The sequence below is a fragment of the Chelonia mydas genome, chromosome 8, assembly GCF_015237465.2.
Source record: "Chelonia mydas isolate rCheMyd1 chromosome 8, rCheMyd1.pri.v2, whole genome shotgun sequence".
NCBI classification, from domain to species: Eukaryota; Metazoa; Chordata; order Testudines; family Cheloniidae; genus Chelonia; species Chelonia mydas.
This window is the reverse complement of record NC_057854.1, coordinates 1,204,177-1,229,024: the sequence shown is the minus strand read 5'-3', so window position 1 is coordinate 1,229,024 and position 24,848 is coordinate 1,204,177. Positions and strand designations below refer to the sequence as shown.

The 24,848-nt window shown below is 58.4% G+C and overlaps 2 protein-coding genes across 12 annotated transcripts in view; both read right to left on the bottom strand.

Moving 5' to 3' along the window:
- Positions 1 to 2,796: 2,796 nt before the first annotated feature.
- LOC122461467 lies at positions 2,797 to 7,208 on the bottom strand. Its single transcript, XM_043521251.1, has 2 exons — positions 4,593 to 7,208; positions 2,797 to 4,437 (listed from the first exon to the last, which is right to left on the bottom strand). The coding sequence occupies exons 1-2, from the start codon at positions 5,056 to 5,058 to the stop codon at positions 3,944 to 3,946; spliced, it is 960 nt and encodes a 319-aa protein (XP_043377186.1). The 5' UTR covers positions 5,059 to 7,208; the 3' UTR covers positions 2,797 to 3,943.
- A 151-nt stretch (positions 7,209 to 7,359) lies between these two features.
- Positions 7,360 to 24,848, bottom strand: part of UIMC1 (ubiquitin interaction motif containing 1) — a 59,836-nt gene continuing 42,347 nt past the window's right edge. For 2 of the 11 annotated variants that reach the window (XM_043521245.1, XM_037907432.2), the window contains 7 exons: positions 20,335 to 20,414; positions 16,787 to 16,955; positions 11,734 to 11,812; positions 10,344 to 10,464; positions 9,882 to 9,945; positions 8,769 to 8,811; positions 7,360 to 7,802 (listed from right to left, as the gene is read on the bottom strand). In XM_043521245.1, the coding sequence (XP_043377180.1) occupies positions 7,598 to 7,802; positions 8,769 to 8,811; positions 9,882 to 9,945; positions 10,344 to 10,464; positions 11,734 to 11,812; positions 16,787 to 16,955; positions 20,335 to 20,414 (761 nt within the window). In that variant the 3' untranslated portion in view covers positions 7,360 to 7,597. The other 9 variants (XM_037907429.2, XM_043521244.1, XR_005226554.2 and 6 more) reach the window with 9 other exon arrangements.

The window sequence follows — 24,848 nt, the reverse complement described above, 5'->3', positions numbered from 1 at the left end:
GGAGTGGGTGGGTGAGATTCTGTGGCCTGCGTTGTGCAGGAGGTCAGACTAGATGATCATAATGGTCCCTTCTGACCTTAAAGTCTATGAGGACATACTCCACCACTGACTCCCCATCGGGAGCGGCCCTCCCCTCCCACTCATCTCTCATCAGGTCCAGGGGGCCCCTCACCCTCCTGCCATATAACAGTTCGAAAGGTGAAAATCCGGTAGACTCCTGGGGTACCTCCCTGTACGCGAACAGCAGGTGAGGTAAGTACTTGTCCCAGTCCCGTGGGTGCTGGTTCATAAAGGTTTTCAGCATCATCTTTAGCGTCCCGTTAAACCTCTCCACCAGCCCATTGGACTGGGGGTGATACGCTGAGGCCCAGTCGTGCCGGACCCCACATTTCTCCCACAAGCACCGGAGCAGGGCCGACATGCAGTTGGATCCTTGGTCTGTCAAGACTTCCCTGGGGAACCCCACTCGGCTGAAAATGGTCAGGAGCGCATCTGCCACGGTGTCGGCTTCAATGGAAGCTAAGGGCACTGCCTCGGGGTAGCGGGTGGCGAAATCTACCACCACCAGAATGTATTTCTTCCCCGACCGGGTCGTCTTGCTGAGAGGCCCCACGATGTCCATGGCCACCTTCTGGAAAGGCTCCTCTATGATGGGCAAAGGTCTCAAAGCCGCTTTCCCCTTGTCCCGGGCCTTCCCCACCCTCTGACAGGGGTCACAGGATCGGCAATACTGCCGGACGGTGGTAAAGACCCCGGGCCAGTAAAAGTTCTGTAGCAACCTCTGCCGGGTGCGCTGGATTCCCTGGTGCCCTGCGAGGGGGATGTCATGGGCCAGGGACAGGAGCTTGCGGCGATACTTCTGGGGGACCCCCAGCTGCCTCCTGATCCCACAGGACTCCCCTTCCCCTGGGGGAGCCCATTCTCGGTACAGGAACCCCTTCTCCCACAGGAACCTCTCCTGGCAGCCTCTCCTCATGGTCCGTCCCACACTGAGGTCGGCCAGGTCCCTGAGCTTCCGCAAGGAGGGATCGGGGGAGGGATAGCTCAGTGGTTTGAGCATTGGCCTGCTAAACCCAGGGTTGTGAGTTCAATCCTTGAGGGGGCCATTTAGGGATCTGGAGCAAAAATTGGGGTTTGGTCCTGCTTTGAGCAAGGGATTGGACTAGATTATCTCCTTAGGTCCCTTCCAACCCTGATAGTCTATGATTTCTGGAACTCAGCGGCTGGGGAAGGGATGGGGGCCTGCTCCTTCTCGTTGGCCGGGTCTGAGGCCGCAGCCTCTCTGAGCCTTGTCCCTGGGCGCTCCCTCCCCACTGAGGTGGGGTCCTGCACCTCTGGTAAGGTATCCTTCCCGAGGTCAGGACGCAGTACCCCTTGGCAGCTCTGGCTACGGGTCACAACCAGGGCACCCTGGAGGTTGCTTGGCCAGTCCTCCAGGTCACTCCCCATCAACACCTCAGTGGGGAAATGGTGGTGCACCCCCATGTCCTTGGGGGCCCTCCTTGGCCCCCCATTTCAGATGTACCCTCACCACAGGTTCTGCCATCAGGGTCAGGTAGGTGAGTCGGGCACCACCCGATCTGGGGCCACCACCTCAGGCCGGGCCAGTGTCACCTCCGCGCCCCGTGTCCCAGTATCCATTGACCTTCCTCCCATCCACCTCCAGGGGAACAAGGCACTCGCTCTGCAGGGACAGTCCCGCGCCCACCCTGTAAACCGAGAACCCTGAGTCCAGAGCATCCAGCCCTCTGGAGGAGCTGGCCTTGGGTATTCTTCCCTCCTGAGCAGGGGATAAGCTGCCAGCCCCCCTTGCCTGGGAAGCCTGCCCCTCATCTGGATGGGTCCCTACCCAGTTAACCCTGTGCGGGTTCAGTCTGCTCAGTCTGTCCCTGAGCCTGGGGCACTGGGTCCATACGTGGCCTCTCTGGCCACAGTGATAGCAGCTCAGGTCACTTTGGTCCCCTCGAGCGGATCGGTTGGTCCTGATGCCAGATGTTCCCCTTGGGAGGGGGTTCTCCGTATTCCCCCTTTGGGAGGCCCCATGGTGACTCTCTCTTTGCATCGTGGGGGGCCTGTTCCTTTGGGACTCCTCCCTGCCACCCCTTGACCGGCTGTTCACTAACTCGTCGGCCAGCTGCCCTGCATGTTGTGGGTTCTCGAGCTTTTTGTCCACCAGCCACAGCCTCAGGTCGGAAGGGCACTGTTCATACAGTTGCTGCAGTACGATCAGGTCAAGCAGGTCCTCCTTCGTCTGGGCCCCATCTGCTCACTTGAGGGCATATCCCTCCATGCGGGTGGCCAGTTGCAGATACGTGACCTCAGGGGTTTTATACTGACTCTGGAACCTTTCCCGGTACATCTCGGGAATCAGCCCAAACTCGTGTAGCAGGGCCTTTTTGAATGGTTCATAGTCCCTTTTCTCTGCCCCTTCCATTTGGCTGTACATCGACACTGCTTGGGGTGCAGTAGGGGGGTGAGAAACTGGAGCCTGTCAGCAGGGGCAACCTGGTGCAGCCCTCAGGCGTTCTCAAAGGCCGTCAGGAAGTCATCTATGTCAGCGCTACTCAAAGTGGTGGTCTGCAGACCGGTGCCGGTCTGCGAGCCATCGGCTGCCAGTCTGTGTGCACATTGGGGAAAAAATGCCAGTCCCCCACATCAGATAGCTTGAGAAGCACTGATCTGTGTCCTCCCCCTCCTTACGCTGGGCCAGGACGCACTTATCAAAGCTCGGTGCAGCCTTGGTCCCCCCTCACTCACTGCAGCTGGAGGCTCGCTGCTCCTCAGCCTGGCCAGCTCCTGCTCATGCTGTTGCTGCTTTCGCGATCCTCTAGCTCTCTCAGTTTTATCTCCCTCTCCCATTCAGCCCCCTCTGCTCCAAGGATGGGGAGTGCCGCCGGGAGGATCCCTGGCTGGCTGCCAGGGTCATGGTGCCCTCGGTATTCAGTGGGCTCCTCCCCAGGCATAGTTAGGAGGGGTCTCGGGATGCCCTTGGCAGCCGTCTGACCCCTCCCAGCCAGGTCAGGCACCGGGGCCCACGCTGCCTCTGCTGGGCGGCTTCCCTCAGAGACAGGGATCGGGTCATCCAAGCGATCCCTCTCCTCCAGCTGGGCAATCAGCTGCTCTTTGGTGAGCCTCCCAGTGCGCAGCCCCCTCTGCCTGCACAGCTCCACCAGGTCGCTCATAAGGCGCTTAGCATCCATCTCCCTGCTGGCCACTCGCAGGCCTGGGTGCTCTCAGCTCCCCACGGCTTCCAGGACCCCCCAGTGTGCCAGCCCTTCTCCAGGTCACCACCCCCTGGGGTTAAGCGTAGCTCCTCCGCCCCCCGAAACCGCTTCTCTCTGAAGCTTCAGCACGCCTGGTCCCTGTCAATCCCCCTTCGTTTACTGCTCCCCAGTCACTTCCTGCAGGGAGCGCCGTAGATCCCACAGCTACCACCAGTTGTCATGGTGTGAGGGGGAGTCAGGGCCCTGCACCCCTCTTCCTGCGATTCACCGGGACTCTCAGCCAGCCAGTAGAACAGAAGGTTTATTAGAGACGACAGGAACACAGTCCAACCCAGAGCTTGCAGGCGTAAACAGGATCCCTTAGTCAGGCCCTTCTGGGGGGCAGGGAGATTAGACCCCAGCCTTGGGGCTCCCTCCTCTTCCCCAGCCGACTCCCCAAAACTGGAAACCCCTCCAGTCATCTCCCCCTAGCTCCTCCTCCCACCTTTGTCCAGTTTCCTGGGCAGGTGTCACCTGGCCCCAACCCCCCTCCTGGCTCAGGTGTCTTCCCTCAAGGGACGTCTCCCCTCCCCAATGAAACTCCCCTGCAACATCCCCAGGTCAATCTGCCCCACTCCCTGCTGCATCACAGGCCCTCACATAGCTGCACCCCCCCACTGCAAGGGCTGAGCCTGGCAGCCGCTGGGCGGGTGCCCTGCAGTCACTCCACAGACAAGGGGTCACTGGCTGTGCCCCACAGAGCGGAAGGCGACTGTCCCACTGGGAGACATTGGCTCAGGTCTGCCCCAGGCCAGCCAAGCAGGGAGGGAAGCCAGACTGCCGCTGGGAACAAACCCCGGGAACCAGCTGCCTCCCCCCGCAGTGGGAGCAGGGCTGGGGATGGCCGCTGCTGAGGCTGAAGCGGAGCTGGCCCCAGCTGGGACCCACAGCATCCCCCCGAGCTGGCTCCAGGAGGCGACAGCCCTGGGGAAATGCCTGTGCTGGCCTTTCAGACACCGAGCCCCTCCAGGCCCTGGGCATGGCTCTGGTTCCTGGCCTGGCCAGGGATTGTCTGGGCAGTGACCCAGGCCCGGTGGGATTAATGAGCTGGGGGCACTACCCAGACATGTGTGCCTGCCCTGGCTCTGCCAGCACTTGCCGCTGGGGGGAGCTGGCACATGAAGCCAGAGCCTGCCAAGCGGAATCTGTGGGCCTGCCCCCTGGGGGTTGTGTGGGGTGAGTCGGGGAAGGGGGGGTTCATCCCCCACAAGTGTCCCTGGCCCTTGGCAGCCATCACAGCCAGTGAGGGATTAGCCACTGGGCCATCAGGGCCCATGCCCAGGGGCCCCAGCCAATTGGGTGCCCCCACGCCCCGGCCCAGCCCCCTGGCAGGAGCGCTGGGATGGGGGGCAGGAGGAGGGCAGGGAGAACTGTAAGTGGAAGGGGTGGGGTGGGACCCCCACTTGCTCTGCCTAGGGCCCCACAAACCCCTAATCTGCTTCTGGTCACAGCAGAGGATGGACGAGACCAGGAGGCTGAGCTCTCCTCCCTGGCCAGCTGAGACGCGGAGAGCCGGCCCGATGCTGCCCCTACTCCAGAGCCAATTGCAGCAGCTGGGGTGGGGGGTGACTCCCCCCGGGCTTAACACGCTATAACCTGCCCTTTTCCATTGCCCAGGCACCGGGGAGCAGTGCCACCAGCCCCCGACATGTGACCATGTGCTAGGACTGGGACACCAGATCCATGGGATTGGTGCCGGGGCAGGCACACCGGCTGCCTCCGGGTCCCACATGCTCCATCCTCCCGCAGCGTGCTCCCAGGTCCAGGACTCCAGAGCCACTGCCAGGGTCCCCATTAGCCGGGGCCCAGGGACTAGATGTGGTGTCACCCCCTTCCCAGAATTCCTGCTGGAGCTGACAGGATCAGGGGGCACTGGGCAGGGACAGAGAACCCCCACCCCTGCTCCAGCAACTCAGGGGCCTCAGCCAGCAACAGTGGGGGGCTGGGCTGCCGCGGGTGGAGAACCCTGAGGAAGAGCTCTGGCCCGGGCTTGGGGGGGCTCTGGCATGGCCCCAGGCCAAAGCTGGGCCCTGGCTACCATGCGTACACTGCCTGGGGCCACCCGTGCCAGCAGCTGGGGCTCTTGCCAGAAACACGAAAGCCCGGGTGAGGGGCAGCAGCCGTCCCGGGGCAGCAGCCGTCCCGGGGCAGAAGCCAGCACGGCCAAGAACTGACGACAGTCCCACAGGGACCACGTTCTGCTCCACGCCCCAGCCCCGCTGCCCCTGCGCAGAGCGCCTGCCGGGGGGGGGGGGCGGGGCGGGGGGCCGGGGGGGGGGGAGGGACTTCCCCCCGCCCGCCCCCCTCTGTGCTTGCTGCAAGCACTTGAACAGGGAAGAGAAAGCACCAGCTTTGCCCAGGCTCCCGGCCACGTTCCCAGTAGCTGTCACGGCAGTCTGGCTTTTGCTCCCCGGCCTTGAGGGGCTGCGTCCCAGCGGCCCTGCCTTCCAGTCAGTCCCATTCCCCCCAGCCAGCCCCCTTCCGCACATTGCAATGGAGCCTGGAGCTCGAGCTCCCTGCCCAGCCTGATGGTGCCAGGCAGCACCTGGAGCAGGGCACAGCCCCTGCTCTCACTGTGGCAGCCTGGCCAGCGGGTGAGGCATGAGCCAGAGACCTGGGTTCGAGTCCCAGCCCAGCACAGACTCCCTGGTAGCTCAGTGCCCCACAACAGCTCAGGTCTCCACTGCCCCATGGAGCACACGGGGGTGGGAGGACAGATACCACAATGGTGCCAGCTGGGTACAGGGGCGAGGCAGAGAACCCCTCCCCTGGGGCATGGGCCTTGTGCCACTCACAGGGCAGGTGAGACATGGCAGTGGCTTCCCCACAGTCCGGGGAGAGGCTGGGGGTGGAGATGTGGGCATGGCAGAGGGGGGTTGTGGGGGAAACCAACAGCAGAGTCAGAAGGTGGCATCTGTCAAGGGCACCAGGGGACCAGCTGCTCCCCAGCACTGGGCCCAAAGCCACATGCTCAACCTGGCCAGCCAGGTGATGGGCTGGGCTGGCTGGGCCGGCTGGGCCGGGCTGGCCTGGGGTACAGCAGAAAGCTCGGCCACCTCAGGAAGAGCACACACCCTGGGGAACAGGCAGCATCCCTCGGGCCAGCCACTCAGGGCAAACCCCAGCTCCAGCTTTTGGGGCAGGACAAACCCAGCTCACTTCAGTTGGATTCTCCCCTACAGAGGGCCTTGAATCGCTCCCTCTCCCTTGCCTGCTGGTCATGCAGCCAGACATCTCCTGCCCTCTGCCCAGCAGTTCATTCCCTTTAGCCCTTGGTAAGGCCAGCATGGGCCACGCCTTCCTCCGGGTCACTTCCTGAGCACGGCTGGCCTCGGGGCGAGGAGCCACGGGGGCTGGGGCAGCAGCTCATTGGCCCAGCCCACACCTCTGAGCTTGGCAGGCTCCGGTGAATGCAGGGCGGGGAGCAGTGGTGTGCCTGCTGGCTGCTGTGCCAGTCTGTGCCCACCGGCTGCCGTGCCAGTCTGTGTCTGTAAACCAGCAGAGTTCTCAGCACACACCTGACTCCCAGCCAGCAGCCACTCCCGGGGCCATGCCTGTCCCCCCAGCACCCAGCTCCCTGGCTTACTGCCTCCGTACAGGACGCCTGAGCAGATGCCATGGGACTCGGGAGGGCTGGGCCAGCCACATCACACACCCTGCATTTCTGAAGCTCTGGCATTTCCTGGGCTTGGAGGGGCTCTCCCAGGTCCCTGCAGTCCCCATGGAGCCTGCAAGGCCTCCAGGAAACACGCTGGGCTCTGGAGCAGGAGAGGATCAAAGGGCACCAGAGCCTCATGTAATAACCAACTGGGTGCACAGCTAATGCCAGCATGCCGGCACCCCCACCCCCGCCTTTGGAAACCCTCCTGCTTTCAGGAGAACCCAAAGCCATTGCTGGGATCCTCTGCTGGCCCCGTGCACAGCCCAGCCCCACGCTCGGCCAGGGTAGGCACAGCACTGTGTCCTGCAGGGCTGCTGTGTACAAGGGCCTTTGGGGTGGGCCCAGGCCAGCGCTGGGCACCAAGATTTCTAGTCACTGGGTCATCCCACGCTGCTCCTCCCTGCCCTGGCCCCAAAGAAAGACACCGAATGCTCCTCCGGGTCGCTGCCATTCCATAAACACACCCATAAATGTGTGTCAGTGTCTGGCTGTAGAGCACCCCACAGTGAGTCTCCGCCCCACAGCTCCCAGTCTGGCCCACAAGCACGTCACACTGCCTGGCCGCAGGCAGGGGCTCTGCCCGGGGCTCTCACTGCACAAGGCCAGCAGAGGCTACGGCCCTGCTGCCCCTTCGCTGTGGGTCTCCCGTGGTCCCTTCTCCATGGCTCAAGCCTCAGAATTTCCTCCTCCTCCTCCGGCTGCCCTTGTTCTGCTGCTGGCTGCGGGCCGCCTGCTGCTGGAAGCCCCCCGGGTAGCCTGCGGCTTCGGGAGCGGACACAAAGGGTGGAATGGGCAAGTCACTGAAAGCCAGGTGTGGAAGGGGGCTCTCCCGGGCTAGGCTGCACCCAGCTTCCTCCTCAGCCCCCGACGGGGTGTGCCTGATGGAGATGAGGAGGGAATGAAGAGATAAATGCCAAGCCAGGCAAGAAGCTACCACCACTGAGCCGCATCTAGGCCCAGCCGCCAAGGCTCCCATTCACGCCGCAAGCTGCTCTGCCCGCCTCCTTTCCAGGCCCGAACACTGGCTGGTGTTGCTCCTGTCAGCAGCTGGAAAGGAGGAGCTGTCCGATGCTCCCCTGCACAGCTGGCCTGGGTGCTCACTGAAGGGCCCGGGATGAGCCCCAGAAGTGGGCCGGGCAGTCCTCTAGTCTAGCAGCCCAGGATATCCCCAAACCAAGCTCCCCCACCCCCGAACCAGCCACCACCTGCCCTTCCCCAAGTGGAGAACGACCCCTCTTCCTTGCAGGATTTGCCTGCCCAGCCTCCTGCCTGGTACACCCCGTCCCCAGTCCCACTCTGCCAGCTGGGCCGCCCTGCCCTCAAAGGGGCCAGGGAGCAGCTGCTCTGCAGCAAAGCCTCCAAACAGGTCAGCTGGCCGCAGCCTCCAGCCAGCTTGTCCTCGGCCAGCACCGAGCCTGGCCAGCTGCAGGGGGCCCTGAGCATGACTCCCCAGGAACCCCGGCTAAACTGCTGACAGCAGGAGATGACAAGCCTGGGCAAGGAGCTCTCAAGGGAGAGAAGCAAAGACCCCGGCTCCCACAGCAGCCTGGCATCCAGGAAGGAAGGGACAAGGTCTGGGGAATGAAGTGGGAAGCTGGCACTGAGGCTGAGCCAGAGGCAAAGTGGCCTGGCTCATGAGGGGCGGGTGGAAGCAGGGCACCAAGAGGAGCCGCGAGAAGGGGGCTCAGGGCCCCAGCTCTGCTCTCTCCGCGGGCTCTGCATTCACAGCACACAGTCACAGCCAGTGCCGGGCACCGCTGCCCAGAACGGCCAGCGACACCACGCTGCCGGGGCGGGGCAGAGCAGGGAGAAGAAAACCTGCAGTTCACAAAGCCCCGGCTGACCTCGGGTCTCCTCCTGCTGCCAGCATGGCCCCAGCATCAGCATCTGCAATGAGAACACAGCAGAGCCTCACATAGACGCAGCAGCTCTGTCTCTGGGGGCCAGCGGCACTGCTGACCACGGCAACACGCCTGCATGTGGGGCAGGGGACCCTGACACCAGCCGACTGCACTTCGCTAGCAGGAGCAGCCCGGGCTGCAGGCAGGCTGCATCCCAGGGCATGCTTGGGAGACACACAGCCCTAGTGAATCTCACTCCCAGACACCTGGTCGCACCGTCCCTCGCACTGAGCAGCGACGCCGGGTTGCAACGGGGCCGACTCTCGGAGCACAGCGCTCACTAGCACACCTAGGGACTGGGCCACGTCTGTTCTGGGGATCGGCCCCAGAGCCCAACACGGGGACAAGCCAGGAGCATGGAGCCCCCGCTTCACATCAGCAGCAGGGCTGGGGAGGCTTCTCCCACCCCAAGCGCTCCATCTGCTTAGGGATGAGCCTGGCCACTGCACCCCACAGACCCTAGGCTGGCTAGACAGCCTGCCCCCACCTCCAGCTGCCAGCTCTCTTCCACTCCAGGCCAGGAGCACGTCTCGGGTGACATGGGGCATGGGCGTACTGCAGGGCACAGCCAGCCCCAGCAGAGCCGGCACATGGCTCCCTGGGAGCCTGCGCGGCAGGTGAAATCAGCCACTGCCCACTGGGTCAGGCTGAGGTGCCGAGACCCCTTGTTACCGATGGGCTCAGAGCTCCAGTAAGCACTTGGGTTGGGGTCCCTCTGCCCCGCCTGCTCTGGTCCGTGGCCCCAGGCTCTGTCTGTGCTAAGAGAGGTGATGGGCTGTAGGGGTCAGCAACTGCCTAGCAGAGGGGAGCCCCCTGCAGGAGCACTTGCCCTGAGATCAGTGGGGTTCCCAGAGCATATGGGGAGGAGATACAGGCCCAGGCCTTTCCCCCATGGCTTGCCAACAGCCAGCTCCCCTGGGGGGGATCAGAGCCAGCTGATACTGGGGCAGCGCTGGGTTACTCCCCAGTGGCTAGCAACGCTGTGTCGAACAGCCCGGGCCCCACAGTGTGAGTGGGGGTGACGGTGCGTGTGCTTTGGAGATGTGGTGGCCCCACCTGCAGACTTGCACTCGGACATCTCCAGCATGCTGAGGAGTCTGCCTTCACTCCGCCCAACGTCCTGTGACAAAGAACAACACAGAGCCATCATGGGGCTGCCAGGGAGGGCCCCCCTCCGTCCCCAGCCTGCCCTGCCCAGCCTCTCCCAGGGACCGTGGCAGATGGCCTGGGCTCCCTTTCACAGTCCTGTCCCCCTGCCTGTGCCTCCCCCCCAGCAATTCCACCTGTGGTCGCCCAGGAACTGGCCTGATTGGGGTGCAGCAGGACAGGCCCAGCCCTCCCCCCACACTTGGAGTGCGCTGATGCTCTTGTAACAAGGCAATAGGTGACCGTAGCTGCGTGGGCAGAGCCAGATCCACCCAGCCAATCACATGCTCGCTCACGCTGGAGGCCAAGCAGCAAAGCCGATGCAGAACAAATCCCCCTGGGCCTTGGAATGAGGCTGGACTCCACCCTCACCTTGGCACTGCGCAGCCTCCGGTTTCCCTGAGCGTCCCTCGCAGTCTGCAGGCAGCTGTCCACATGCCTCGGATACTCTGCCAGCGGCACCCGGGCCTTACAAAGGTAGCACTTCTCACACCTGCCGGGCAAGGGAAGCAGAGGAGTGCATTAGGATTCACTCTGCAGCTGGGCTGTCACTTACGCCCACCGTGGCGTTCTACTTCTCCAGGCCATTCCACTGATGAGGCACGTCTGTGGAGCAGCATTGGCTCAGTGGGATCGCCCATAAAGCCAGCCCGATGCCAGTCAAAACAACGGAGTGATCAGCTGTTTCCCCTGTCTGCTTCTCTGTCCCCTGCGGCTGCAGCAGTGGGATGGTAATGAAATCAGCTCAGCTGATGGCTCAGCCATAAAACACCCTGTCAAACTGTAGAAATGAAGAGTTCAGGGCATGCACAAGGGAGTTACATGTTGCTGGAGAAGCAAACCCAGCGTGTTAAAGCAGGGAGCCATGTTCCTAGGGCTGGCTGATCTTGTCTGATTAGCAGCCCAAGTCTGTCTCTTCCCTCTCCCTACTTCACAGCCCGCAGGACTGAGCAGGTACTACTCTGGAGGCCTGTGCAGTCAGCGGCCGTGCCCATCTGGGCTGGCAGGGGATAACTGGGGACAGAGCAGTGGAAACAGCAATCGCTGTTCAGGAGAGGTGTCTCGGTTACTGGAGGGAAGTGAGGGGCCCCACGCTCTCCAGTACGTGCAAGGAGAGCCCCCAGCACACTCCACGCAGTGAGTTCTTCTCTGATGCTTTCTTTCCAGGCAGTGCTGATTACCAGATAATGTGTCTAAACAGAAGCTGTCCTCTCTGTAATTAGTCTAATTCCATTCGTGATGTTGCCATCCACTGTTTGTAACGGCAGAATAGCTTCCCTGGCAGAGACGGCACCGTCAGACCCTCTCTTCGGAGTCTCTGTGTGGGAGGGAGGAGGTGGAGCTGCACAGGGAGAGATTCAGCAAAACCACTGCGACTCTGGAAGTCTAAGTGAATTAAGCTCATCAGTCCAGGTGCCATCCTGTCAGCCTTCCCATCTACCCTCTCCCTTCCACGGGCTCCTGCACTCAGCACACTGCCTGCGCTGGCCCACCTGACACCCCTCCACGCTTCCGAACGGCACGGCGAGCTGGCTGAAATCAACTGAATGGAATTGAGAGGATGAAAAGAAACAGATTTCTTTTGTGCTTGTCTGAGGACACCCAGATACCATCGAGGGGCTTAGATACCACAGTGATGAGCCCCAAGGGAAGAACACAGATTATGGGGAAGTTGCTACAAGGAAACAGGCAGGAATAGAGACATGGGCTGGGGGACGGGCTGCACAGAAACAAGCTCTAAGAAGCCAGCATACCAACTTACTTGTCAACGTCTACGGGGGTCGGGATGTCTCTACCTCTGCCAGCTCTACTTCTTGTTTCTCTCTGTCGCTGAGCGAGCGCTTAAGACACAAACAGAAAGAGTTACCCAGTTGCTGGGTGGCTTCTCCCTCCCTGACAGCATTCGAGGGCTTGGAAAGCACCTGGGGTGGGACGTGTTTCAAACTTCGGTGCCGCCCGGCAGCAGCGGGATGGGAAAGGCAAAAGGGGCACTGGGATGCCGATGGGCAGAGTCTTCCCTTCTGCACAATCGGCAACTGGACAACTCAGACTGGTCCTGCCAGGGTCCTGGGAGTTTGCTACCCTTCCTGAACCCAACCAGTGGCCCTGACAGGAGGCTTCTGCCAGCCCCCTGGGAAGGGGCTTCGGGTCAAGTTTGTGGTTTAACTGAAGTTCCCGTGAAATGGAACAGCGGCCTACGACCTGATAAAGCCAGCTGCTGCACTGCTCCCCTGTTTACCCAGATCAAGGACGGGGTAGAGAGAAGAGCTGACTGGTCAGAGGGTGGGTCCGGTGAGCCCCTCCCACCAGGGCTGTGACTCGCTTCCAAGAAAGTTCCAGTTCCCTCCCCTGGGTGAGAGCTGGGATGGCTGGGTCAGACTCCCTGACACACACAGTAAATCTCAAGTCACTGCCTCGCTCTGTGCCTCGGTTTCCCCATGTGTGAAATGTGGGAGGGGTACCGCCCCCACTGTCATATGCTGTGAGATCTCAGGGGAAAGCGCTCTGTAGGCGCTGGGAAAAGGAAAGGGCTTCCCCCACCAGATTGCCAGTAGCTGCTGCAGTCTTTCCAGACTAGCGTTCTGAAGAGTGGAGCCAACAAGCAGCGCCGCAGACCTGCTCTCCAGGCATCTGTAGGGAGAATTTCGACATGTTTGTCTCTGTTGGTTGAACTGCTCTCAGCAGATTCCTGCTGACATGCCACCCGCTAAGCTCCTCAGGGAGGGTTTCGATATCTCATCCGGCTCCGGTAGGGATGTTTGAGTTTCCAGCTCAAGAACAGATGTTGCTGTAAGTACACCCGGGCAAGCTGGCTACAGGACAAAGTGCACGAGAGCTGTTTAACAGCCTGGCATCGGAGCTTCTGGGATTAGCGAGGCTCCTGAGGAGAAAGGCCTGACTCCGGGATACAGGTACCGTCCACCCGTTACTGTTTGCTAATGTCTGCTATCACAGAGCTCCGTGCTTGTGCAGAATGGAGAGAACCCGCAGAATTGGTGGCTGGCCCAGGAGGCCAGTCAGTGACTAGAGCTAGCCGCTGCCTTTCGCACCACCCAACACGCAGCCCGGCAGCCTCCTGGGAGTGGTGGAGAAATGAACCACTGGGCAACAGCCCACGAGCAGCCCCCAGCAGGGACTCCTTTGTTCACCCTTAGCCTGGACTGGGTGTGAACCAGTGGCCTAGCCGTGTCCTGGCACCGATTCCTGAGGCCTCCCAGAGACCTCCTGACTCAGGGGTGTTTGCCAGCATGGTGAGAGCCGCTCTCTCCATGGGGGTGGTGCTGTTAATATTCCTTTAACGCCGTCTCAGGATGCCGTGTGCACTCGCTCAGGTGTTAATCAGTTCTATTTTTTCCAAAAGCAGAGAGTCCATCTGGCGCGACAGGCCTGTTAGAAATCTTTGGGCTCACACGGGAAGACCCAGCTGTGCTGCCGAGAGCAGCAGGAGTAATGGAGAAACATGGCCAGCATTGCTGATCGACTCCATCACACGCACACGAGCCCGCTTGCTAGCTACGGTTTCAAACGCTGAACAAGAGCGCCATTGCTCACCCCCTCCACCCCGATCCCTAGAGAGGCCTTTCAGAAGAGACCCTCAAGAAAGAGAGCACCTCTGGGGAACTGGGCTCACCCCAAAGACGGAGCCCTGCCCCAGCACACTAGGAGGCTCGTAATCTCTCCCAGGCCATGCCACTCTCTTGTGAAATCCGAAATGTTCTGCAATGCAGAGCACGTCTGAGAATGGACTTGTCTCCATCAGCTCCGTGTCAGGACTGCCGGGTACGGGTGCCTCCTGCCTGTGCGAGGCTCCAGTGCTCCCCTGGGAAATGATTCCACATTTGTCCTTCGTCCCCATCACCACTGGCATGGCTGTTGGCCCACCAGCCAAGGCAGGTCTTACAGTCAGTGCACGGGAATGGGAGCCAGGACTTGCTGCGTGGCTTGGGGCAGGTCCCTTGCATGTTTGCCTGTGGTCTATCTCACCAGAGCGTAGAGAGGCTCAATAACCGTATGCCTGACACTCGGCAGGTGCAAAGTGCCATCCATGCATTACGACGCTTCCTGCCTTTCGCACGTGTCTGTTCAGGCTGCGTCTCCCCACCCCGAGCTGTCTAGTCCCATCGCTAGCAGGCTGTTTTTGTGCAGATCCTATTAATGGAAAGATTCTCTAGCATGTTGGCCCCTCTGGGAAGTGATGAAGCTTTTCCCTGCCCCAGTTGTGTTACTCTTTTTGCTGCATCAGTGCCACTTCTCTTGGTGTTGGGAGCTTTGTGCAGCATCAGCATTGCGGCTGGTGCTCTGGAAACTGATGGTAGGGTGTCAGTTGCACGTGAAGTGAGGGAGGGGGATATGGCGTCTCCTGTCACTCACTGTGGAACAGGAAGGCTGGGACAGTGTGGACAGAATGGAATGGGCGGTTAGTCAACAGCCGTGGTATTTGGTAAAATACAAGGCTTTCTTCCTGAATACTGAGCTGGGTGTTTGTGGTAGGAGCAGCAAAGCACAGCAGAGGGCAGAGACCCAAGGCAGAACGTGGGAACTGCTTTCGAGTCCTTCAGTTCTCATTCCAGACTCACGGGCCCTTTAGAGCTTGTGCCTGGGGGTGGAGGGCACACACAATCACCCACGGATGAGCAGCCACCCCACGGGGGTCAGGAACATTCATTACACGAGCAGCGAGGAGCCCACCTCTCCCCATCCTGGCACAATGTCTAGGGCTTAGAACAAACTCTTCAAGCCCTACTGAATTTACTCAGAAACAAGCCCCCAGGAAAGCAGAAGCAGGACTTTGGGAGCAGAGTCGGCATTCTGGAATACAGTCTCCTTTAGTCTGGAACAGAGTCCACATAGGGAACTGTTTCAGTCAACTGCCCCATGTAGACAAGCTCTAACGGGCTGTCTACACTGCAGTGTAAGCCCAGGGTTTATAGAACCTGAGTTAGCAGACGCTGGGTTTGTTAACCTAGGGATTGAGCGTCTACACTCATTTGTAACCTCAGGTCAGGAATTGTTGAACCCTGGGTCCCAACCTGGGACTCCAGCATCTACACTGCATGATGTGAGCTCAAGTCCAACCACCAGACTTCCTTGCGCCCTTCCAAAATGTGGCCACTCTAGCCCTTAGTTTGAGGTGCAGTGTGGAAGAACGTGACAGTCCACCTAGCCTGACTGTCCACAGGACAAAAGAAGTTAGCCTGTGGGATTGTGGGATACTTTTGGCCAACTCCCAGGGCACAAGGCCAGTGTGGCTGCGTCTCCACCGCAAAGCAACAGGGCTTGAACGCAGGTCCCAGCTTGACTCAGGCTTGGACCCTCCACACCCATGGGTTTCTGGGACCCTGGGTCTTAACCCTGGGCTAGTGCGACTTGTGTGGAGATGGATGGCGGGTTAGGCTTACACTAAGGGTGAGTCTACACTGGAGTAAAAGCCCTGCGTCCCGGCCACGGCTGACCCAGGTCAGCTGACTGGAGCTCACAGGGCTTGGGCTGCAGGGCTAAAAATGGACGGACAGATGTTCAGGGTCTCAGAGCCTGGGCTCTAGCCTGAGCCCGAATGTCTACACTGGGAAGCAGTGACTCTGGCAAAGAATTGGGAGTCATGGTGACTAATCAGACGGGCACGAGCTCCCAGCGTGACACGGTAGCCAAAAGACCTAATGCGATGTTGGGATCGCGAGTAGGCGCAGAGAGGTGATTTTCCCTCTGTATTCAGCACTGGCGCACCCGCTTCTGGAATCCAGTGCCCAGTTCTGGTGCCCACAGTTCAAGAAGGATGTTGGCAAAGCGGGGAGAGGTCAGAGAAGAGCCACAAAAATGATAGAAGGATTAGAAAACCTGCCTGATAGTGACAGCCTTGAGGAGCTCCAGCTATTTAACTTAGAGAGAAAGTTGCGGGGTGAGTTGGTCCCAGTCTGTCCATAGCTACATGGGGAACAAATACTTAATAATGGGCCCTTCCATCCCACAGAGAAAGGTCTGACCCGACCCAGCGGCTGGAAGCTGAAGCCAGATGAATTCAGATTGGAAATAAGACAAAAAAATTTGATAGTGAGGGAAACTAACCACTGGAACAACTTATCACGGTGGTGGCGGATTCTCCATCCCTGGCAATTCTTAACTCCAGACTGGCTGTTTGTCTAACAGCTCTGCCCTAGGGATTATTGTTGGGCAGGTCTCTGGCCTGTGTTACGCAGGTCAGACTAGATGATGACAATGGTCTTGCCTGGCCTTGGGATCTATGAATAGTCCCTCTCGCTGAGTCAATCCTTTCTGCACAGCACTTGGCTCAGCAGCTCACTACGTGTTGGACTTGTCATGTGCTCAGTGCAGGCTGTGCTCCGTGCTGTGCCGCACACACACAATCCTGGCTGAGACTCCGGGGTGCAGGGCTCCCTCCTTCCCCCTGCTCCGTGGGCCTGGGATTTTCCTAGCTGAGGTGCATGGTATGGTCCTAGAGAGGTCCTGCACTGTGGGATTGCAGGAGACAGCCAGGGCTGGCCCCTGGAGCCATGTTCACAGTGGACTGCTAAGTCACATACTGACTACAAGGAAATGCTAAGACTTGGCGGTGCAATGAGTGCTGGAAAGCGACCAGGGTTCAGAGCGCCCTCCGGGGCAGAGGGGAGGAGGCCTCTCTCACACACCTCTCAGTGGGCCTCAGCAAGAGAGTTGGAGAAGCGTTTGTGTTTGCTACACTCTCTGTACCCAAGAGTCTGAGGCTTGCTGAGACTCTCAGCACACATGGCTGCTGGGGCAGGAGAGGGAACTCACACACACTCACAGGACCAAGGTATGAGACCAAGTGCTTAGCAGACCTGGAACATCTTCACTTGCATCCTGCGCCACGATGCCGTTACAGTACATGGCATGCAGCTCAATCTCAGTGGCTGGAAACCCTCGATCACACAGCGGGCATGACACACTGTCATCAGCGGACGGGCTGCATTCAGATGCCATGTTCCCAGCTTCTTCATCTCCAGCAGCCTGAGGAAGGGGACAAGAAATCAGCCAAACAGCTCTTGCTGTTCCATTCTTCACGCCTACCCGAAAGCGCCTTGCTGTCTTGCCGCTACTTACCCTCCCACAGCCACTGCATTTCTTGGGCACATTCATCCCACGACCCCCCAGAGTCAGACCTAGTAACTGCCCGACTAGCGCCCCGCCTGAGCCAACACCGCAGCACTGCTATCAAACGCGTGTTCCAAAGGCAGCACGGCCTGCCGAGTCTCCACGAGGCGTCCCCGGATCGCCGGCCGTCCATTTAGGGCAAGGATCACCGATGCTGCTGCTACGCATCGCTGGGTAACACGTAAAGCCTCCCTGCCAGAGACCCCGAGAGTGCCGGATGCAAACCCAGCAAGATGCATGACACACTCACGTAGCAAAGCAAGAGTTCACCACGAGACGTGGACTCATCAGTCCCCAGCCATGGCCCAGCACAGCACAAGCCGCACATCTGGGACCCTGATGAAGGGGGGCTCCCACCCTCTTAGTGGGTGAGCTCAGAGCAATGGCCAGGTTCCTCCAGTCCGGGTCATGGGGGGCAGGGACAGAGGCAAAGGGGGAAAGATAAAGGCAATATGATTGACAATCTGTTACTAGAAGTTACCAATCGTGGCTTTTCTCTGGTACTGTAGGATCTAAAACCATCAGGCCGTCTGCGCGTCTGGCCTCACCTAGCCCCAGCCTCTCAGCTCAGTGCTAGCAACTGTCAGGAATGCACACCGAGCCGTAACCGAGCAGAGCTTGGCAGAGGCGGCCGTGCTGCCTACGAAAGCTCTACCCACAGGCGGCCTCCTGAACCTTTGAGAAAAGGACAGAACCTGTTTTCCCCAGCCAGGACCAGTGTGTGTAAATATTAACTAGCTAGAAGGAACTTGCAGGAACAGAAGTGGCTCTAGCAGGCCAGCCAGTGACCCACACAGTCAGCTGAGAACCGATGTTACTTCCCTCTAAGGGCACAATTCCAGGAAACCCGTAATTAGGGTCAGGCTGGCTGCTCAGCCCCTGCTGCGTGTTCTGTCTTATGACTCAGTCTGTCGCTGAGTAAGAATCTGCACTGCCAGGAGCGAGCCCCATCCTGGACTCCCTTCCTGTGCTTACCGCACGAGCCACCCACAGCAGCGGAGCCACCGTGTGCGTGCGAGTCTGCAGGACTGGGCTGTATCTCACAAGGCACCTCAGGAAACGCCCTGGGATTGCTGGCTGACAGGCTCTCAGCAGAGAACGCCAGGGCAGTCAACCCTCGCAGGCAAACTCCACACAAAGCATCTTGCCAAGGAACCTGACTCCCAAGCGGGAGAGCTGGAGCGAGCGTGTCTCAGTTCTACTGTGGGAAGTTCAGCGACTTCACAGTTACTGCACCGCCACTTCCACGCCATTTTCCGTTCTCTGGCTCCCTGCGTCCTGTTAAGCTCCGTTACACTTTAGTGTGTCATGAGGACATGCCAATACAAAATCAGACATGCCAAATATGAACGCTCCGATCAGATCGGTGTTACCCTAATCAGACGACACATGCAGATGTGAGGAGACAGCAGCAGGCGCTGCTCCTTCTCATTTCCACTTGCAAAGCAATCGTAAAGATCACATCTTTTGCAAATACCAGGTGTCCAAACACACCACTTACACTCTCGCTGTAAATAACTCATTTTAAATGTAAATACAACAGCGTATAACAAAACCTGTCAGCCGGCTCCCGAAACAGCTTGTGCCGCGCCTTACGAGAATGGCTTTTGGAACCCGTAACTGCACGCCGGCCGAGCCAGGCCTGGCCTGCTCTCGGGTAGGAGAGCGCCCAGCAGCCCCACACGGAGGTCTCAAGTTCCAGGGCAGGCCCAGGCCTGGACACTAGCTGGGAGAAGGTCTGGTTGTTCCACAGCTCATATGCTAACACCTGAGCCAAGCGACAGGCATTTCTGCCTCTGGTCTAGAAGGCGGAAAGCTCAAAGCCTCCCCTGGCCGTGGGCCTACGGCAGAGCAGTGCCCGTGCCCAGGGAGGTACCCGCTCTAGCGCTCGGTGCTCTGTCACTGACATCTGAGCCACTAGCTGTCGACACGGAAGCAGGAGACTCCATGGGCACCATCTAAACGGGACGAGGACGAGCCCAGCATCCTCGCCATGATCCCCTGACTCTGCCAAAGGCTCCATGAGCACTGGTGTCCCGTGCACAGCAGTGGCTGCTCTATCTCACGGATGTACCGTGCTCTGAGGTGCAGCAGGACAAAAGGTCCAAGGGAACAGCCTCTGGGCTGCTAAGAGCCCATGACAAAGACGCTGTAGACTCCCGGAACTCTCTTCTCACACATGAACCCTCTCGTGCTGCCTTCCTGTACCCTGCTGGAGCAGCACTTGGGAACCCCTTCGATGGTCCTCTGTAAATTAATACCCAAAGGAGCTTTTTTCAGAAGCGGGTCCGGAAGCCAGCTGTCGTTGCTGTGACACCTGCCCAGATGTGGCAACACAGGCATGAGGCCTCGAGAATGGCCTGGCCCTGCATTAATTTATTTCTTCTTATAAAAGCCAGGCTCTGAGCTGTCCCCAGGCTCTCTGCTCCGCTCCAGAGAGGATCCAATCCAACCCAGCAAAATCAAACCTCCCCATTCAATCCCCTCCAAGAATACAGGGGACAACCAAGGTTTGCAGCATACCCCAAGGTTCAACGGATTCTTCTGAGTCCCAGCCTCACCCCTGAGATTACCAAAGTGCAAGTTCGGTCATAGCAGGGAGTCACAGATAGCCAGCAGGACTTTTCCTGCAGCACTGATACCCCTTGGCCTCTTCCCTCAGGGCTAGCAATTGGCTCTGCCCAACAGCTGGTTGACATCCTGCAGCCCAACAATGGGGACTAGCAGCAACCACTTCAACTGATCCTGGTGCTCCAAAGGCATGGGACCAGTGGCTGGGATTGGGGAATCAGGGAGGGGTGTTAGGGCCCTAGTGTCAGAGATGTACACCCTCCTCTGCTCTTGGGGAACCCACTAGAGTTTCCTGGTGGAGCATGAGGATTTCCACTTTGATAGAGGCCTGGAGCCCGGTCTACACTTAAACTGAAGTCAACATAGGACGGCGCTCAAGGGGGTGAAAAGTGCCACCCCACCCCACCCCCCGAGTGCTGTAGCTATGCCGACCTAACCTCCAGTCTAGACACAGCTCGGTGGACGGAAGAAAGCTTCCATGGACTTAGCTAGTGTTGCTCACGGAGGTGGAGAAAACCCTCTGTCACTGCAGTCTGCATGTGCGCTAGGGGCTTACAGCGGCCTAGCCACGGCCCCGGAGCTGCATTGCTATAGCTCCCGCTGGCGTAAACGTGGTCTGGAGCGGGGACACATCTCTGGCTTTTCCCCTCGGGGACTCTCTTACCTGCATAGGTGTGTCTTTGCTGGCTGAATGGAGCTCTTCTCTCTCCGGCTCACTGGCTTCCGATGGATTTGGCTGGGTCTCTGAAACAGAAGTCTGCCATGTCAGCGCAGGCTGCAGCCCCGAGAGCCTTTGCTATCTCTGGGAGCTTAGCCCACTCTCTCGACAGGGTTTTCACGTTTCCAGCCATGTCTCACAGATGCTGGCAGATGTGTAACACCACAGCTGGATGAGAGGCTACAAGTCACAGCACAGGGTGCAAGGCTGCCGCAGCTTTACAGCTTCACGGGACCCACAGAGCACGTGCAGGGCGTCTGCTGGTGAACTGTGCAGTGCGAGAATGGAGTTCTCCAACCCAGCAGAGAGAGTCCCAGAATTCCCTCCTCTCCTCAGTCTCATCTGCCATCCCACGGTTTCAATATCACCAAAAGTCACATCCAGCCAGCTGCAAGGAACCTCTCGACCTCCCCAGGGAATGAGAACTGCTCCTACCACAGATTTCAGAGTGAAAAGCCAGAATCAGGACATCAGTGGCAGGACCAACGAGGAGAGACAGTCCTGGAGAAAGCAAACGATTCGGTTCCAATCAAGTTTGCTAATGAAATGTGAGATGAAAATTCCTTTTACCTCGATCCACCGGCGGTCGATTTAGCGGGTCTGAGTGACGTCAGGCAAGACTCTAGCATAGGGTTGCCAGGTGTCTGGTTTTCGACCTGATGCCCTGTCGAAAAGGGACCCTGGCAGCTCTGGTTCGCACCGGTGACTGGGCCGGTAAAAGTCTGGTTGGCTCCCTACCTGGCTCTGCGTGGCTCCCCGGAAGCAGCGACATGTCCCTCGGCTCCTAGGTGGAGGGACGGCCCAGGGGCTCCAAGCGCCGGCTCCGCAGCTCCCACTGACCAGGAACCGCAGCCAATGGGAGCTGCGGGGGTGGCACCTGCAGGTGGAGGCAGTGAGGGCGCACTGCGGAGAGCCGCCAGGCTGTGCCCCCACCTATGAGCTGGAGAGACATGTCGCCGCCTCCAAGAAGCCCCCTGAGGTAAGCGCCGCCTGGAGCCCATGCCCCCTCCTGCACGCCAACCCCCTGCCCGAGCCCCCTCCTGAACCCTAAGCCCCTCATCCCTGGTCCCATCTCAGAGCCTGCATCCCCAGGCAGAATCCGCACCCCCTCCTGCACCCCAATCCCCTGCCCCAGCCTGGAGCCCCCTCCCGCACCAAAACTCCCTCTCGGAGCCCACACCCCCTACTGCACCCCAACCCCTTGCCCCAGGCCCAAGCCCCCTCTTGAACCCCAAACTCCTCATCCCTGGTCCCACTCTAGAGCCCACATCCTCTCCCGCACCCCTGCTCCAGCCCTGAGCTCCCTCCCGCACCCAAACTCCCTACTGGAGCCCACACCCCTCCTGCACCCCAACCCCCTACCTCAGCCCGGAGCCCCTCCCACACTCTGAACCCCTCGGCTCCACCCCCCAGCCTGGAGCCCCCTTCTGCACCCCAAGCCCTCATCCCTAGCCCCACCCTGCACCCTAACCCCCTGTCCCAGCCCAGAGCCCCCTCCCGCATCCTGAACCCCTCATTTCTGGCCCCACCCCAGAACCTGCACCCCCAGCCAGAGCCCTTACTCCCTCCCGCACCCCAACCCCCTGTCCCGGCCTGGAGCCCCTTCCCGTATCCTGAAAGCCTCATTTCTGGCCCCACCCTGAAGCCCTCACCCCCTCCTGCAACCCAAAACCCTGCCCCAGTCTGGTAAAAATGAGCCAGTGAGTGAGAGTGGGGAAGAGCCAGTGACAGAGGGAGGGGGGATGGAGTGAGTGGGGGTGGGGCCTCAGAGATGGGGCAGGGCAGGGGTGTTCGGTTTTGTGTGATTAGAAAGTTGGCATCCCTCCTCTAGCACAGTCTCTGCCCCGCAGGGCCACTCTCACAAGGGCAAGGAGCCTGCTCAGCTTCAGTGCTTCCTGGGTCTGACCTCGGAGCATCCAGCCCCCTGCTTACCCCGTGAGCTCCCTGCAGTGAGTCTCCCTGGACGGGACTCCTGGGGGAGCCTCACACTGCTCCAAAGAGGCCCTGCCCCCACTCCATAGTCAGCAGCGACTCTCAGCCAGTGTGCGACACAGAAGATTTATTAGTCAACAGGAACACAGCGTAGAACAGAGCTTGTTAGCACAGAAATCAGGAACTTTCAGCAAAGTCCATCTGGGGGGAGGAATCCAGACCCTGGGGTCCTGGCCCTCCCCGAGTCCCAAACCAGGAGACTGTCTCGCTTCCATGGGCCCAGCCTCAGACACACCCATTGCCCCTCCTCCATCCTTTGTCTTGTTTCTGGGCAAAAGGGTCACCTCGTTGCCACCTCTCGCCTGGTTCCAACTTGTTGCAGCTGGTGGGCTCCTAGGAAGAGGGCCCCCGGCCATCAGTTGCCAGGTTCAGAGTGTTTTGGTCATTATCTGCGTTCAGGCAGCTAGAGGCAGCCCCACCTGCCCATTCGGGTCTCAGCAAAAATCACACACCCTTGTCCCACCACCTAGGTATTTGTTTAATACATAGGGGAAACTGAGGCACACACAGTATTCATGCAAAACATTAAAAAAAAAGCCTCCTACTTTGTCACAATCACATTGCTGATTCTCACTCAGTTTGTGACCCACTGTACCCCAGATGCTCTTCAGCAGTATGCCACCTACCCACTTATTCTGTATTGTGTAGCTGGGCATTTGATTTTTCCATCCTAAGTCAAGTACTCTGCACTTGTCTTTACTGAATTTTCATCTTGTTGATTTCAGACCAATTCTCCAATTTGTCAAAGTTGTTTTGAATTCTAATCCTGTCCTCCAAAGTGCTCGTAACCCCTCCCAGCTTGGTGTCAGCTGCAAAGTTTACAACCATAGGTTTCAGAGTAACAGCCGTGTTAGTCTGTATTCGTAAAAAGAAAAGGAGTACTTGTGGCACCTTAGAGACTAACCAGTTTATTTGAGCATGAGCTTTCGTGAGCTACAGCTCACTTCATCGGATGCATAGCATATCGTGGAAACTGCAGAAGACATTATATACACACAGAGACCATGAAACAAAACTTCCTCCCACCCCACTCCCCCGCTGGCAACAGCTTATCTAAAGTGATCCTCAAGTAGAGCCATTTCCAGCACAAATCCAGGTTTTCTCACCCTTCCCGCCCCCCCAGCACACACACACATACAAACTCACTCTCCTGCTGGTAATAGCCCATCCCTCTTTGAAACCTCTCTTTATAATGCGCATGATAATCAAGGTGGGTCATTTCCAGCACTAATCCAGGTTTTCTCACACCCCCCCCCACACCCCCCTTCCAAAAACCACACACACAAACTCACTCTCCTGCTGGCAATAGCTCATCTTACAATGTGCACAGCAATAATCCAAGTTTAACCAGAACGTCTTGGGGGGGGGTTTGTAGGAAAAAAACAAGGGGAGACAGGCTACCTTGCATAATGACTTAGCCACTCCCAGTCTCTATTCAAGCCCAAATTAATAGTATCCAATTTGCAAATGAATTCCAATTCAGCAGTTTCTCGCTGGAGTCTGGATTTGAAGTTTTTTTGCTTTAAGATAGCGACCCTCATGTCTGTGATTGCATGACCAGAGAGATTGAAGTGTTCTCCGACTGGTTTATGAATGTTATAATTCTTGACATCTGATTTGTGCCACAATTTGTGTCACGATATGCTATGCATCCGATGAAGTGAGCTGTAGCTCACGAAAGCTCATGCTCAAATAAACTGGTTAGTCTCTAAGGTGCCACAAGTACTCCTTTTCTTTTTACAACCATAATCTCCACTCCACTGTCCAAATAATTAATGAAAATACTGAATAGTACAGGACCCAGGACAGGCCTCTCTCTCCTGCCATCCATCTCCACCCCCTGACAAACAGAGGCTAGGGACACCATTCCTTACCCATCCTGGCTCATAGCCATTAATGGACTTAACCTCCATGAATTTATCCAGTTCTCTTTTAAAACCCTGTTATAATCCTAGGATTCCCACTAGATGCACCTCCCAGTTTGACAGCAAACCATTAATAACTACTCTGCGTACAGTCTTTCAATCAGTTTTGCACCCATCTTACAGCAATTTCATCTAGCCCACATTTCCCCAGTTTTCTTATGAGAATATCACGTGGGACTGTGCTCAAAAGCCTTACTAAAAATCAAGATATATCCCACCTATTGCTTCCCCATATCCGCTAGGCCAATTACCCTGTCAAAGGAGGAAATTAGATTGGTTTGCCATGATTTTGTTCTTGACAAATCCACACTGGCTGTTCCTTATAACCTGTTATCCTCTAGGTGCTCACAAATGGATTGTGTCATAGTTTGTTCCAGTATCTTTCCAGGTATTGAAGTTGGGCTGACTGGTCTGTAATTCCCTGGGTCCCCTTTGTTCCCCTTCCCCCTGTCTGACCTTCTCCGGTCCTCTGGGACCTCACCCCTCCTCCATGAGCTGTTAAAGATATTCGCTAGCAGTTCTGAGATTGCTTCAGCTAGTTCA

Bases quoted from the DNA above. Each gene is read 5' to 3' on its own strand.
- LOC122461467 (XM_043521251.1), bottom strand. From the start codon at position 5,058: ATGGGGACCCTGGCAGTGGCTCTGGAGTCCTGGACCTGGGAGCACGCT. The intron at 4,438-4,592 runs CCAGGGGGCTGG...CCCGACTCACCC, and splicing joins CCCCCATCCCAGCGCTCCTG to CACACAACCCCCAGGGGGCA.